Source organism: Aythya ferina (assembly GCF_964211825.1).
Source record: "Aythya ferina genome assembly, chromosome: 3".
NCBI classification, from domain to species: domain Eukaryota; kingdom Metazoa; phylum Chordata; class Aves; order Anseriformes; family Anatidae; genus Aythya; species Aythya ferina.
The window spans coordinates 71,937,393-71,951,928 of NC_140298.1; the positions used below are offsets into that span (position 1 = coordinate 71,937,393).

At 38.6% G+C, this 14,536-nt stretch overlaps 1 protein-coding gene across 1 annotated transcript in view; it reads right to left on the minus strand.

Annotated features, from left to right (window-relative positions):
- Positions 1 to 696: 696 nt before the first annotated feature.
- Positions 697 to 14,536, minus strand: part of SLC22A16 (solute carrier family 22 member 16) — a 33,747-nt gene continuing 19,907 nt past the window's right edge. The window contains exons 4-8 of the mRNA XM_084514730.1: positions 13,020 to 13,569; positions 11,284 to 11,411; positions 10,781 to 10,890; positions 10,193 to 10,292; positions 697 to 5,292 (exon numbers count right to left, since the gene is read on the minus strand). Of these exons, the coding sequence (XP_084370856.1) occupies positions 5,080 to 5,292; positions 10,193 to 10,292; positions 10,781 to 10,890; positions 11,284 to 11,411; positions 13,020 to 13,569 (1,101 nt within the window). The 3' untranslated portion in view covers positions 697 to 5,079. The remainder of the gene's footprint in view (positions 5,293 to 10,192; positions 10,293 to 10,780; positions 10,891 to 11,283; positions 11,412 to 13,019; positions 13,570 to 14,536) is intronic.

Consider the following 14,536-nt stretch of genomic DNA (forward strand, 5'->3'; position numbering starts at 1 on the left):
GGTCAGACAGGAATGCAGAAGGAGAGTTGATCTGTCACTAGGTGGGGAAGTGATTCCTCACTGCTTCTGGTTATCCATAAACCTAGGCTAGTAATTTATTTGAAAGAGCTGGTTTTGTGTCCAAACCTCTTTGCAGTCAGATTAATATATCAGACATATTAAGAAAAGGACACTTCCCCATTTTTAGGCTTTTTCTCAGCATCGTTGAACTCTGTTCTCTTGCAATCAATATCAGAGATTATTCAGATGTCTCATCTTTAGCAAGCAAATATTTGAACAGGCTTTCAGTGAGCTGTTCTTATTGTTTTTTCTCATCTCCTGCATAACGTTTCTCTTAACAGAATCATTCACTATGGTTACCTTCAGGGAAGAACCTAAATCACCTGGCAGGGACATAAAAAGCCATCAAAAATACGCACGATGAAGCCAAGTGACGGGTGTAACTTGATCAGAATAAATAAGATTAATAAAATCTTGGTGCAAACTGCACTAATTTGAGAGTCACTACTGAATTTGTCCTAGAGACTACTGCCCCAGCCAGCCTATACAAACACTGGCAAAAAAAAAGACTGACACAGGTTTTGTGGCAGGAGGAGTGTCCATGAAACACCAGAGCACCAGCCCAGCTCCTGCCAGGAGTTTGCACCAAACGGAGAGCTGGTGAGTGTCGGAAGTTGATTAAATTACATCCGGGTGTAACGATTAAATAATGTGCTTGTCTTTATTATTGCATGTGGCTGCAGATAATAAATACACATTTAAAAACTCATTAGTCACGTATATTGCATTAAACCCACATAGTCTGGGCAAATAAACTCTTCCCCAAGAATACCTACTTCTCCCGTGTTTCCAAAAGGCACACTTCGTCTGGTACACAGCCTGGTACAAAATGGGCAGGTTAGCATTTTTTATGTGCTCTAATTCTTCTTCACGAGAGATGAAGCAATGTAATACAGCTTGATTGCATTTCCCTTGATGGCAAAAACTTGTTCTTTTGTCCACACTCACCATTTTCTTCTTAATCTTTGAATTTAATTTATCTTCTACAAATCTGTTGCAGGATTCAGGCAAGCATCTTTAAGATATGTTTGTGCAGGTGCATAGGATGAATCCAGACTCTCCTTTTAGCAGCCCCAAATGCCGTTCTGGCATCGTGCCTCCACAGTACATGCGACCTTGCATTTCATAAGCCCTCGTGAAAGGCACACGCAAAGGCCTTGCGTGTTGCTCAGCCCCCCGCTCTGGAGGCTTCCTGAGTGACTGCACGTAAGGAGTTGGTAAAAATAAACCGGGAGAGATGCAGGAGGATGCCAGTGAGACCTCCACCCCTTTTCGCCCAGAGTGGGGGTGCCAGACTGTCCTGGGTTTCCACAGAGCTGTTACCCAAAACCCCTCAGCCCCCAGGCAGGGTTCACTCCCTTGTTCAGACACTCCCGAAGCGTTCAACACAGAGTGCACATAGTTTGCAGAGGGTTTTTTTTTTTTTTCTACATGGTTAAAATTTTCTTAAATCGAAAATCACGTCAGCTAGTAAAGTAGAAAACAAATCTTTTCACATAGTTTTAAAATACAGATTCATAATAGCAAATACATTTCCTTAATCCTTTCCTTTAGTTATCATTAAATTCATGGTAATTGCTCTTATTCCTATTTTTAACTCAGAAAGTATGTGCCTAAAAAATTGCAAGCCTGTTTAATAAAATATTATATCAATTTTAGGATAAAACAAATTATTATTGTTCCAATAATGACCAGCAATTAAGATAGATGAGAATTCTAATCCAATATCTCATAAAACCATTATATATCTCCAGAGCCATTGACCAGCACAATAAATTTGCACTCAGACAGAGATGACAAATACAAACATAAAAGAACTGAAGGACTCAGATTCAAAAAAAAAAAAAAAAAGACAAAAATGAATTCTTTTCATGAGCCATGAGAAGAAAATATGCCCCCAAGGAACTTAGAAGCATTTGTTCTCAAACCCAGTGCTCTCCTCTGAGAGGATTTAGATCATCTGTGAATATTTAAGAGAAGTAAATCAACTCGCTCTGCCTATGCTACATTTATAATGTATGACTAGTGTTAAACATTCTTCTCCACGTGGAAAATGCAAGCAAACAAATTCTGCCGGTACATATACACACATGCTATTTCCTTTTTTTACAGTCATATGCTTCCTCAACTGAAAGAAAAGGATACCCCAGAGCATCCTCAGAGCTGGTCATGCATAAAGTCACAAAAAGTGTACCAGGAGAATGATTAACATTTTATTTCCAGGGGAAATATGTAATATATATATATAGGATCATTGGGTTAGGGAAATTCAGGTCTCACTTAATCAAAGATCGAATACCAGCTGACTTCAGTGACAGGATGAACTGGCCTTAAGGGCTAAAAACTATCAAGCTGCACTGTGTTTTAGAGTCATAATTAAAATCGTAGCCTGTAAGGATTACTTGGTGTCATCACGCATTTAAGACTTCTCTATTTTTCTTATTTTCTCTACCTCAGATACACCAATGACAGATGACCTGGTTCTGAACCCCTCAGGTGACAAGAACATGTAACTGTACTTTAGCAGTGTGACCCCCAGATGAGTTATTCTGCAGCTAACAAAGCAGACAGATTACTTGCTCCTTGTTCAAACACACTGTACTGCCCCCAGTACTCCAGACTGAGGAGTTTAAGATAGGACCATGTATGACAAAATAAAAAGGATCATGTGAAAGAACCCCAAAATACTGCAATTGCTTGGAGCTCTGACGGGACAGCGGTTGTAATGCCAGACAGTATCAGTTTCGTTCCCTGTTAGGGATATTGCATGACATTCTTTGGTGTGGTTAAGCCCTTGTTTAAGGCAGGGTTTGGCAACAGATCCTGCAGATAAGGACGTTTGTTCTGCTCTGGGAACCGGGGCGGGGGGATCTGGAAGCAGTGGAAGAGTACTGGGTCTGCTCCTCGGCAAAACAGAAAGCCACAGCCTGTGAGTAATCCTATCTGTAGCCATCAAAGGGTGATTTCAAGTGCTCCTCTGAATAATGACGGGATTACTCACATGGGTAAGGTTAAGCACATACTTTTGCCGAGCAAAATATATCTGGACAGAAGCCATAGTATTTATTCTATGCAGTTCTCTTCTGAAGTTTTCTCTGCAGATACCGGGACACTCACATAACTGAAAGGAGAGTACACACCCCCTTCTGCTTTACTTATCACCCAGAAACACTCTAAACTTAAACTGCCTGACTTTTGCTGGGCTTCAAAGCACGTTAGTCCTCACACAGTATAGGATCAAATCCGAAGTGCAGTACCAAAAATGCTACTTCCACTCCAGGACAGTGCAGTGAAGAAAAAAATATTTTACAAGGGGATATAAATCATTATTTTGGTTTCAGAAGTCACTAAAACTAATATGCCTCTGCAGATATAACAGAAAAACATGAACAATACAGCACACAATATTTATCTACAGTAATTTAGATGTCTGAATTTAGGGTACATGTCAAAGAAGTAAACAGGGCAAGACGTGTTTTGATGAGATCGTGTCAGCTAGCATATGAGTAGGTGCCTAAGATGAGAAGAATTTTGTTTTCAAATCAGGGGTGGCAGGGCTCACACAACCCAAGCTGTCTGAACCCCAACATGCAGAAGCTTCCCGTGCCAAACTCCTCAAACAAGGGTGGCCAAGAGGCTACAGACTCACAAGCAAAGAATAAACTCTCAGGTCTGGAGGTAGACCGAAAAAAAAGAAAGCTGGGACAGAAATCCATAAAACTAGCAGCCAGAATGATGCTTTCCTACCTATCAGTTTTCTGTGGTCCACAGTCACAAGGCATGGTCGCTGCACCTGCAAGTGAGTGTTGACACACGCATGAGGTGTAGCCACAGTGGGACAGCTACAGACACTTGGACAAAAACTGCCAGAGTAACTGGTAACTCGGTGTCCTCAAGCTACCATTTTTTTTAATTTGTATTTTCACAACTGATTTTGTGTAGTGTAAATTAAAAATTGAGCTACAGACTCAATACAAGACTGTGGAGTCTGATACAAATGGCGCACAGATACCACGTCTACTAATCTGTCATCAATAATTAAGCCCACCTCTGTGCAGAGAGCCTGAATAAGGCTCATGTGCCACTTGCTCTGTTCCACTGAGGACTAAGAAGGGCTGAACCTTTATAGAGGCACGTGGCAAAGTTGCTGGTGTTGCTCTTAAACCTCATTAAGAATCTGATGCTAGACCTGAGCTGAACTAAGCGAGAAGGGGTGCACTGAAATAACCACCTGGAATGAGTAAGACTTTCAAACGCATCAGGCATTTTAGTTTTACCTAAACTAAAAAGAATTTACTAAAACAGCAATAAACCCAGTGAATATTTTTTTCTAAGCCTAATAAAAATACATTTGCCATTCGACAGAATGAATAGTATACAAACTATTTGCACATTCTGCAAACTTAATTTTTCAATCAGAAGCTGTTCCACAGAATACTTCTCTTTGTTAGAAATGGCAGCTTTTCTAGTAGCAAATTTGAAAAAAAAAAAAAAAAAAAAAAAAAAGGAAAAGAAATCAATTTAACTTTGAAATTATTGGTATGATTTGATGCAATGCTAAGGCTTCTCTCTAGAATTATAACTGTGTGTTGAGTTCACCGTGTTTTGAAGTCTCAAGTCTGTAGCTGTCAACTGCAAAAGGACAAGAGTGGACAAGGCACTTTGTGGTGGGTTTACAAGTGTAACTGCAGAAAATGTGAAGCAAGGAATTGGCCTGTTTTTACATACGAACAATCAGCTGGGTTCCAAAATTTAGAGTAATCTTTCCAACTGGTCACAGCAAGTCAGATAGGTTTCCTAAGGGCTAGGTATGTTTGAGAAGGGATCTAGAAATCTCATCAAATTTTCTGCAGCACCTCAGTCACGTAGAAAAGGTTTCATAAATTTGCTCTACTGAAAAAGCAAGACTGGTTACAAATTAAAAGGCACAGGTAGTATAGAACAGTCACATTTCTTGAATAAAATGATCTTATAAGTTATTTAACTGTTAAAATTGGGAACAGCCATTTTGTTCTTGCTTTATTTCTCAGGGCTAACTGTTTCTGGACCACACATCTCTATCTTTTCCAATGCTGCACCACTCTGTGCCGGAGGAGTCTTTTCTGAACAGCTTTTCTCGTTTCTTCCTATTTCTGTAGCTTCCTCCAAAGTATTAGTCAACGGTTTTCCAAGTGTTTCTGGTAGCATTATTGTTAATATTCCACTCAGCAGAGCCATGATTCCAACAAGTAACTAGAAGAAACAAAAAGTAGCTGTAAGGGTAGAAACGTCTTTCAAGTTACGCACATCTTTGCTTTTGCTTGAGAGTACACAATATAAAACTCAAGGAACAGTAATGTAAAGATCATAAGTCTAAATGTTGACTGTATACTGTATAGAATATAGTATACAGTGAAAATACTTTTTTTTTTGCTGTTGTTTTGCAAATGAAAGATATGCAGCAGAATTAACAAAGAGAAAGTGAAGTGCTTTGTTCCGTAAGGGATCAATACAGTGCAAGGAGCAATAATTCTGTTTGAGAAAAGAGAATACGTATATTTTCATTTGGTATTTCTACTACCAGGTATGTATTTACAAATGGATTCTAGGGTTGCATACATTTATCTTTACATGCACGTTCACAGATAAATCCCTGAACTATCTCTGCCACCTGCAACCTCAATTCTTACTCTAGCTCCTGAACCTCTGCCCCTGTACTTGTGCACCCACTCCTCCTTTGTGCAGCCCCAGCAGAATTTTTCAGTACAGACTGGAGCTACGGGAGTGTACATCTCAGTTCAGGAGAGCACTTCAGCAGATAACGTAGCTCTCAACAGGAATAATTTGCTGAATTGACATCAAAGATCCGATAGGGGTGCTGACACATGTTGTGGCAACCTCTTGGATTTGTCCACGGTGTACGAGCTACCTCAACAACAGCACGCTTCAGCGTGATGGAGCAAGGCCCAGGACCATGTGGGGCAGATGCAGAAGCATGCACATGCTCCAGGACTCTGTCTTCTTCCCTTGCATTTCTGTGCCATGTTCAGTGAGAACAATTTTCACTTTCCTCCTTTGCAGTACAGAACAGGCATTAAAACCCTGACATTCTTCCAATCTTAGATGATAAACGATCCAAATCTCTCTTGATTCAAATGCTTCCACACAATACATCATGCCTGGCCTCAGTGTTTTTCCATTTCATGGCTGTGTACTTTGATACTGTATTATCTTTATCTTGCCCTAATTCTCAGGGCTGTCCTGTTTGTTTAATACTCGCCTTCCAAGTGTGAGAGGGGACATTTGGAATTACTGTGCTTGTGTCCCTCACACAGTGCTTGAACCACCCAGCTACCATCTGCATCTAAGTGGGATTTTCTCCTCAGGTCAGAAAGCAGCTTTAAAATTGGAGTTCTCCATTGTGACCTTGCACAGAGCTGTTTTCATGCAAATGCACCGTCCTGGTTTTCCTTCCCCCTGAGTGAAGGGGACAGCTTGTTTCAAGCAAGCTTTTGAGAAGCAGAATTCACTCTGTTCAACAGTAATAGGACCAGAGGAAATGGTACTGAGTGACAAAGAGAGGGAAATCCTTGCAGACTGCAGACATATACATGGCAGGAGTGATATTTATAAACATAGTTCAAACCATTAAAGTCTCACCTCTGAGCGACAGAACTCTCCTGTTAAGATTTATCTCCTGCCATGGTTAAGACAGGATGAATTGCAACGTGTCAGCTATTCCACACTAACCTCTCTTATGCACTTCCTTTAGGCTGTCATAAGATTATAATTGAGAATATTGAGGAATATTAAGGACATTGAAACTTAACCATTACTAATTTATTTGGATACCCATACATTTTGAGTTTATGAGAACAGGGTCATTATTGACACCCGACAGCAAGATTAAAGCAACACTCTGTGCTTTGAGTATGTGTCTTCTCTGTTCCAGTTAGCTTTTCAGACATTTTACATTCTTCTCATGTTTCCCTTCCTTATGAAACTACGTCTTTTTCCCCTGCGAACTCCCACTGTCCTGGATGCCTGCACACTACCTCTCCTGCCTTTTAATCTCAGCTCTATTCTTTTCTGTATTCCACCACCATATTTTAGGTTGTTGTTTCTTTTTTTTTCATTGTGAAAGCTGCTGCACACAGACTTATTCCCTGTGTTTCCCTTCTCCCTGGCTTTATAAAGCATTTTCCAACACTTCCTATGAAAGACAAAATATGAAACAATTAAGTCACAGTTTGTTAATGAATAGACTTTTCAAGCAGCATTTATTTTTTTTTAGGAGCAGTATCCAAACTTATCCATGACATTACATTCAGTTAAGCAGCAGACTTTAGATCTTTAGCAGACTTGGCATCCTTCTTCATAAGGCATTGGACAGAATTTAGCCCTTTGTTCATAACAAATGTATACATTATGTATGTGTGTAATATTTTCCATATATAATTCAGCATCAGAAAATGTTTTTCTGATATAGCTAAGGAGCCAAATGTTTATGGATTGAAGTGTACTAGTGTGCAAAATATTCATCAAAGTTTATGTGACAGCTATACCTATTTAATTCATTGCTTTTTTCAGGGTCTAAAATTGAAATCTGACTTTCTGCTTTATCAAACTTTCAAATTATTCCCAACACTTCAGTGAAGTCAGCAGCTTCTAACACCTATCACGAGTAACTTCAAAAAAGATTTGCCACCATTTTTCATGTCTTCCACCCTGCCTGGAGCAACAATTTTAATTTCACACTGGTATAAGGCCAGAACTTAATGTACTTGGACTAGAAAGAGAGATAATTTGCATTAAATATTCCTACAAAATAACACTTTTACTTCTGAGAACAAATTATTTTTCTAGTCTGCCAATCAAATATATTTATATCCACCACATCTGATTGCTCAGGACCAATCTAAAAACGTGACCTTATTTACAAAATCCCTACACCAGCAACAAAAGAGAAAAGGTTAAATTTTGTCCTGAAAACCACTGATATTAGATTTAGGCTTTGCATTCATGTAACTTTACTGACCTCGGTGCAGTTATTTTTTATTTATACTTTATGTTCTGAACAGCCAAAAAACACCAAGTTTATACATAGAACAACTGCCTTTGCGTAAGTTTTCTAGAAAGTTGTCACATGAAAAACATATTTAGCAAGTTATTCAAGATTTATAGACATTCAAACGAGATGCTTGCATTACTTGCAGGTGGCTCAACTGTACGTGAGGCAGGCTGTCAAACAAATAGCAGTATTAACTGCTCGACAGTGTGTGGTGTACACAATAGGTCAGCGTGATGCAGATCAGTTTACTCAGAAATGTAATCCATTTCATTTCACTTTCATTCCGAAGCACTTACGTTACCTGAGACTTGGCAAGCTGTGCTCCAACCTCAGACAAGCCTACTTAATAAACTGACAAATGCTTTATAGTAGGAGCTAATAATGAAAATATATTCACAGTTAACTACTACACAGTTCTACACGTACTATGGACACTTTTTGTACTCTGAGAGTTGCTCATAGCTGAAATAATTCCTCTGTTTATACTGCCATTTGCACTGTTCTCTGGCATGTTTGGACATTCATCATCTGTGGTTTGACTGCAGCTCTTCTGCACAGATAAAGCTTATCTCAGCTAGTAAAGGAAAAACATTGACTAGAGAAAGAGAATGTTCTCCCATGGCTGCTCTGTTGTGCTAATGTTGTTTTCTGTGTAATTTCTGGGATGCTATCCTGGTTAGTATGGAGGCATTACTAAGAAAGACAACAGTTTTTAGGAGCTTGAGGGAATAAATAAATTTGTGGTCTGCTTCATCTTAATAATTTTCATCCAAAGCAACTGAAAGTAATTAATCTAACTAACAAAACAAGTTCCTAAGACTTCTCTCAGACTGATCTCTAGCATCTATAATTTAAGATTTTATAGTTGCAAAATCAAAAGGACAAAATGCCATTTTTTCAGGAAATTCCAATGTGGTAGACAAAATTAGTGTAAGAATCTAGGCCAAAGACACATTCCATTACATTTTCACCTTCTGACATGCATAATCTATATATAATGTTGATGTGCTAGTCACAGTGAATTCTAAGGGCTTTTGAAAGAACTCAGACTGTTTTTAAACCATTAATAAGATCCTTTCCACTTTGATCTTTAATGTAAGCTTTGTAATTGTTTGTATTTTTGCATATATGGGCATAAATTATCCTTCAAGAAAAAAAAAAAAGAAAGATTTCTAAGCAGCAAATGCCTCACCACAGGATTGCAATGAAGAAATACAATTCATTTGTGAGCAGGAATATTATATTATATTTGTGAGCTGGAAATATTTTGTCTAAAATGTATTTGAAGCTACATAATGCAGAAGATCCAAGAAGGAATGGTCCCACCTGTTTTTTCCTGGGGCAATTGGAGGTAAGGATCCAATAGTAATATGATCTGGAAATCATCTACGTTAGGGTGTGCTCAATGAATCCAAGGTTCTTTTCTTTGCCAAAGTCACCATTAATTTCATTAATATACCATTTGTCTCTCTTTTTCCATCTCATATATTGTTTTCTATGGTTCATGTAAATGAAAAATGCAAAAAAGGAGCTATGGGACAGATTTGAAGACCAAGCAGAGTAATTCTTCATCTATTGGAAAGCTGCTCCAAAAGCGAAGTATCCCAGGGAAGCCAGGGAAAAGATTAAAGAAGAATATTAAGAAAAGATAGCCACCGTGGTGAATTCCATGAACGGAAAAACCATGCCTTTGAAAAAGGGTAAGAGTAAGTTATGAGCATGGTCAAGAACTGCTAGGCCTGCAGAGTAAAGAAGTATAGACCAAGACACCTCTCAAATATTATATAGGAAATAAAGTATCATTGTGTGGAATATATTTTTGTCAAATTTATACTAGGATTCAGTGCATGCATATGTTTGTGCATCCTAGCAACTTCTCAGATTTCAGTGATTCAAAGTCTCCCTCCTGCTTTAGCTGCATTTTTTTTAACAATAGGAAGTTACTAAACTATGAGACCTAAAATTCAGAATAAGAATGGTTCATTCAACTTCAAAAGAAAAGTTCAGCCTCTTGTCCTGAAAACAAAGTAACATACATACTTTTTCAATATGAGAAACATTTACCGTTGAATAAATACTTACAAGTGGCATGAAAATCCAAACACTTCTCAAATACACACAGAAAGGAGCAACCACACTGCCTACACGGCACATCATGCTCCCGCTTCCAACAGCAAGTGATCTACACACGAAACAAATATTTGTTAAGAATTCTGGCAGATATAGCCAAAAATCAGAAATGCATAGACACTTATCACATCATTAGGATAATACAAAATTATACTAGGAAGCTATTGCTATGCCAATGTAAATTTAGGTTGTTTGTAGTGAAATTCAGCTACTTCTATAATGATTAAAAATACAATTGGCATTCAGCATAGACTATGAGATGAATGAGAACTTTTAAGAAAGGTATAACTAACATATAAGAAAATATGGAGTATTCTCTTTCCTCACTGAAAGCAATCAATGCATATGGAAATTAAAAATAAATTAAAAATTACAGTACAGCCAAATATTAGGCAACTCTGAGGCAGCAAAGGAACTCATCCTATCCTGTCTTTTGGGCCACTGCCATTAATGTCAAGAGCTGCTGGATATGGCCCAAGAGTGTAAAAACTGAAATAACAACAAAACAATAAAAAATACCTGCCTGGCAAAAATTCTTACCTTACAATTGTTGGGTACAGTTCTGCCGTGTAGAGGTATATAAGGCCAAATGCCACACCTATTGAAAATTTTCCAGCCATATTTGCCAAGATAATTAGTACATTAAAATCCTATTGAAAGAGATCACAAATAAATAAATAACCTGAAAACATCATTGTTTCAAATGTGAATTAAATCCTTCAAAAGATGTGACTCTTCTTTAAACACAAAGCAGTATTTATTGCTTGCTTTTTTAAAAATTGGTTTCAAAAGGTAACTTAATGTCCATAAAACTTTACCAGTCCTGGTTCACTGAAGCCCTAGGAACACTTTACATCTGACTCCAGCAATGATAGCGTGAAGTCTGTCTGAAAATACAGAAATCTATCCTTGACTGGCAGCCGCGTTTTTAAAAAAGCCTTTAATCAGCCATATCATTTAGCAAGAGCAGCTGCATCTACAGACTTAGGGTTCTATAAAATAAATGTCTAGTATAGGAACACTTTCAACAGTATGTGACTAACCTGAGGTATGAACATAATTAAAACACAGATCAGTGCACTTAAAATAAGGAACGGAATGAGTGTGTTTCTCCTTCCCAGTTTGTCCATCCCAATGCAAGCAATGATATAGCAAGGCAACTCCACAGCACCTGTCAGTATGAAATTATTCGGGTTTAAATCATGATTACACATATTCATTTTACATTCCCCATTCTTTATGGGGATTCATTTAATCTAGGAAGTTAGCTTGACCTTACATGTCACGAGTACGTCAAATCTAGAGGTATTCAATGTGTTGGGCAGCTCGTTTGGTCACAGAAATGGCAACAGACATCAGAAAACATGGCCTAGGATATGGTAGTGGGGGGTGAAGAAGGACAAGTGGAGCAGGTTTTACAGCACAGAGAAACTCCAAGTCTCTTTGGGGTGGAAAATTACTGAAAACAGCAAGGCTCTCTTTGAAGGGAGGGCAGCTGCTTACAATATCCCACGTGTACACAGATTTTCTCTTCCTTATGTCTCTTTCCGTGGAAAAATTTCTGCAGCCATAAGGGAGTGGCATTTGGTGAGAACTGTTCACAAATGCTGTTTAAGCACGGTTTGCCCCTAGAAAAATTATATTGAGCCCATGTCTGTCTGGACATGTTTTAAACCAACCTGCTCATGAAGAATGCTCCTATGTCTGGTGTAATGACAGGGAAGAATATAAGAACAAATATGCTGCATGCCTCTACTGAGCACGTGTACTGTGTTGATGCACCTATAATATTGGGAAACAATCTTTGAGGTTGGTATCGGTAAAAGAAGAGGCAGCTAGTCACTGTATGCCAGTCTGCTAAAATATTTTTGGAAGAGGTGGGTACAGTGATTTACACACTGCACTCCATCACAACAATTTAATTATCCACTCATCCACTCTTCACCACACCAGTCTAACAATATCCAACAAAACATGACAACCCAAACTGAACTCCAGAGAGTCCCAGTCCTCCTGCGTGCTGATGTACCTGGACAGTCACATGCACTTCACTGAGAGCACTGGATTGCATAAAACAAAGCACATGACTTAATCCTCTGCTGACTCACAGCTATGTGCCCTATTTGAAGTCTTCTGAAGTCAATGGGATATTTCCACTGATCTTAATGAGCTTCAGATCAGGCCTTGAATGCACCAAGCAGCCTTTATAAACAACTGACATACCACAGGACGATTACAGGCAGACCAAAAGAACACCCTGACTAAATTAAAAATACATGGCTGAGAAAACTGAAATTATTATTGCTTTTGAGTACTGTGATTCTATTTTCTGGACTGACTGACGTTGTATGTTATGACTGCACATGACTATAGCAGTAACTTTTTCTGTCGTTTCCTAGTTTATGCTTCTCACAGAACAGTATGAATTTTGTGCTGCTGATCTGCTGCCCCTGGCTTTTGTGTGAATCTGCTAGATGCTTGCAGGGCAAAGAGGAGAAAAATAGAACATGGTTTTACAATCACAAAGAGAGAGAGAATTTTGTATGCCAACACATTCTCAATTCTTCTTTTTTTTTTTTTTTTCAGAAACAGTGAAATCAGGCGTGCATGATATCCTTCCTGTGTTAATCAGCTTTATGAACAGTTAACATGAAATTTTTTGATCAAAGTCCATAACTGAAGGAACAAAGTTTAAAAAATAGCCATCAAATCTCTAGACATTTCTGAATTTCATGTTCTAGCTCTGTCAGAAACAACATAAAATTCAAAAAATATTTACCTATGAGAAACAGATTTAAATATTCATTGCCTCCTAGATTGACAGAACTCAGGGAGAAGACGTAGTACCCCAGGCTCCCAGTGAACCAGACCAGCCAGACTGTGATGGTCCTTCTTGCAATGTACCAGTTACAAAATAGATCTAAGATGTTGTGCTTCTTGGCTGAGGGCGCGTCATTGTCACCTGTTCTGCCACTGACTGGACCATCGTGTTGGACTGAGTACAGTTCAGCCACTTTGCAGGGAGTGCTTACTTTGTTCCATCTTGCCATTGTATTGATTACTTTTTGTGCATCTTCGTATCTTCCCTCTGACAGGAGCCAAAAAGGTGTTTCTGGGAGCATCCAGCAACACAAAACAAAGGGAAGAGTTGCTATGGAGAGAAATATCTGATAGACCCACCAGGTCCGAACCAAAAATCCCACGAGTGCCACAACCATAATTCCTATAGCAAAAAAAGCATGGACATGCATAGAAGCCCAGGTTCGTGCTTTAATGCCAACAAATTCAGTCACATAAACAAAAGCCACAACCAGATAGCCACTCGAAACCTGGGGAAGGGAGAGAGAAAAAAAAAACACAGTGTGAGGTTTGTATCTATTCTCCATGTGCAACAGCTAGCAGCGTTTACAAATGTACACATTTGTGTACATTTACTTGGCACTGCACTGGCATATTGCTCATTGACAGAAAAAAAAAGACAACCCTAAAAACAAATCAGCTGGACAAAAAGCTCGCTCAAATTTTCAGAATACCTGGCACCGCGTTTAAAGATGTGAAGGGCTTTTGGATGCTCTCCTTTAGTGGGGTAGAGCCAGCAAGAGATACCTGGAAAAGAGCCTAATTTGCTGGTGATACTAAGTTCTTCACCTCCAAAAATCAGGTCCTTAATCACATCACAGACTAGACACTCAGAAAAATGAGGTCCCCTGAAGTAAGTGCCATTTCTGAAAATCTTGACCTTGGCTGTTAAGCTGACTATTAAGAGTCTGCACGTTACAGAGCAACAAATTTACTGAGAATCACCTTCCATACCACTTTAAATTACCTCATTAAATCAATTTTTTACAATGTTACTAGAGAATCTCATTTACACAGTTGCAGGTTCTCATACATTATCTAACCATGCTCACAGAATGGAATTGCTGGCATATTCTGCATTTAACTATTTTTTCATTCACTGTATATATATTTGAATATATATTTCAATTTCTTTAGTAACACTCTAAACTCAAAGCATTTCAAAACACAGCTAGAAAATCTATGCTAGAAAATACTCCAGTATATTATTTTGATTAATCAATTCAAAAATTGATTTTCTGGTTACAAGTCTTCCAGTTAATAAATTCTGATTCTTAACCCACCGATGCTGACAGGAAAGCTGCACTGATCTCAGTGGCACAGAACTAGAGCTTCACACCTTCACCTCTCAAATCTATCCTAGCGAGCAGTTAAAAAGCATCAGTTTGGTCAGAGCTTTTTGCTTGTATAAACTAGCATAGTCCCTAGAATCAACAG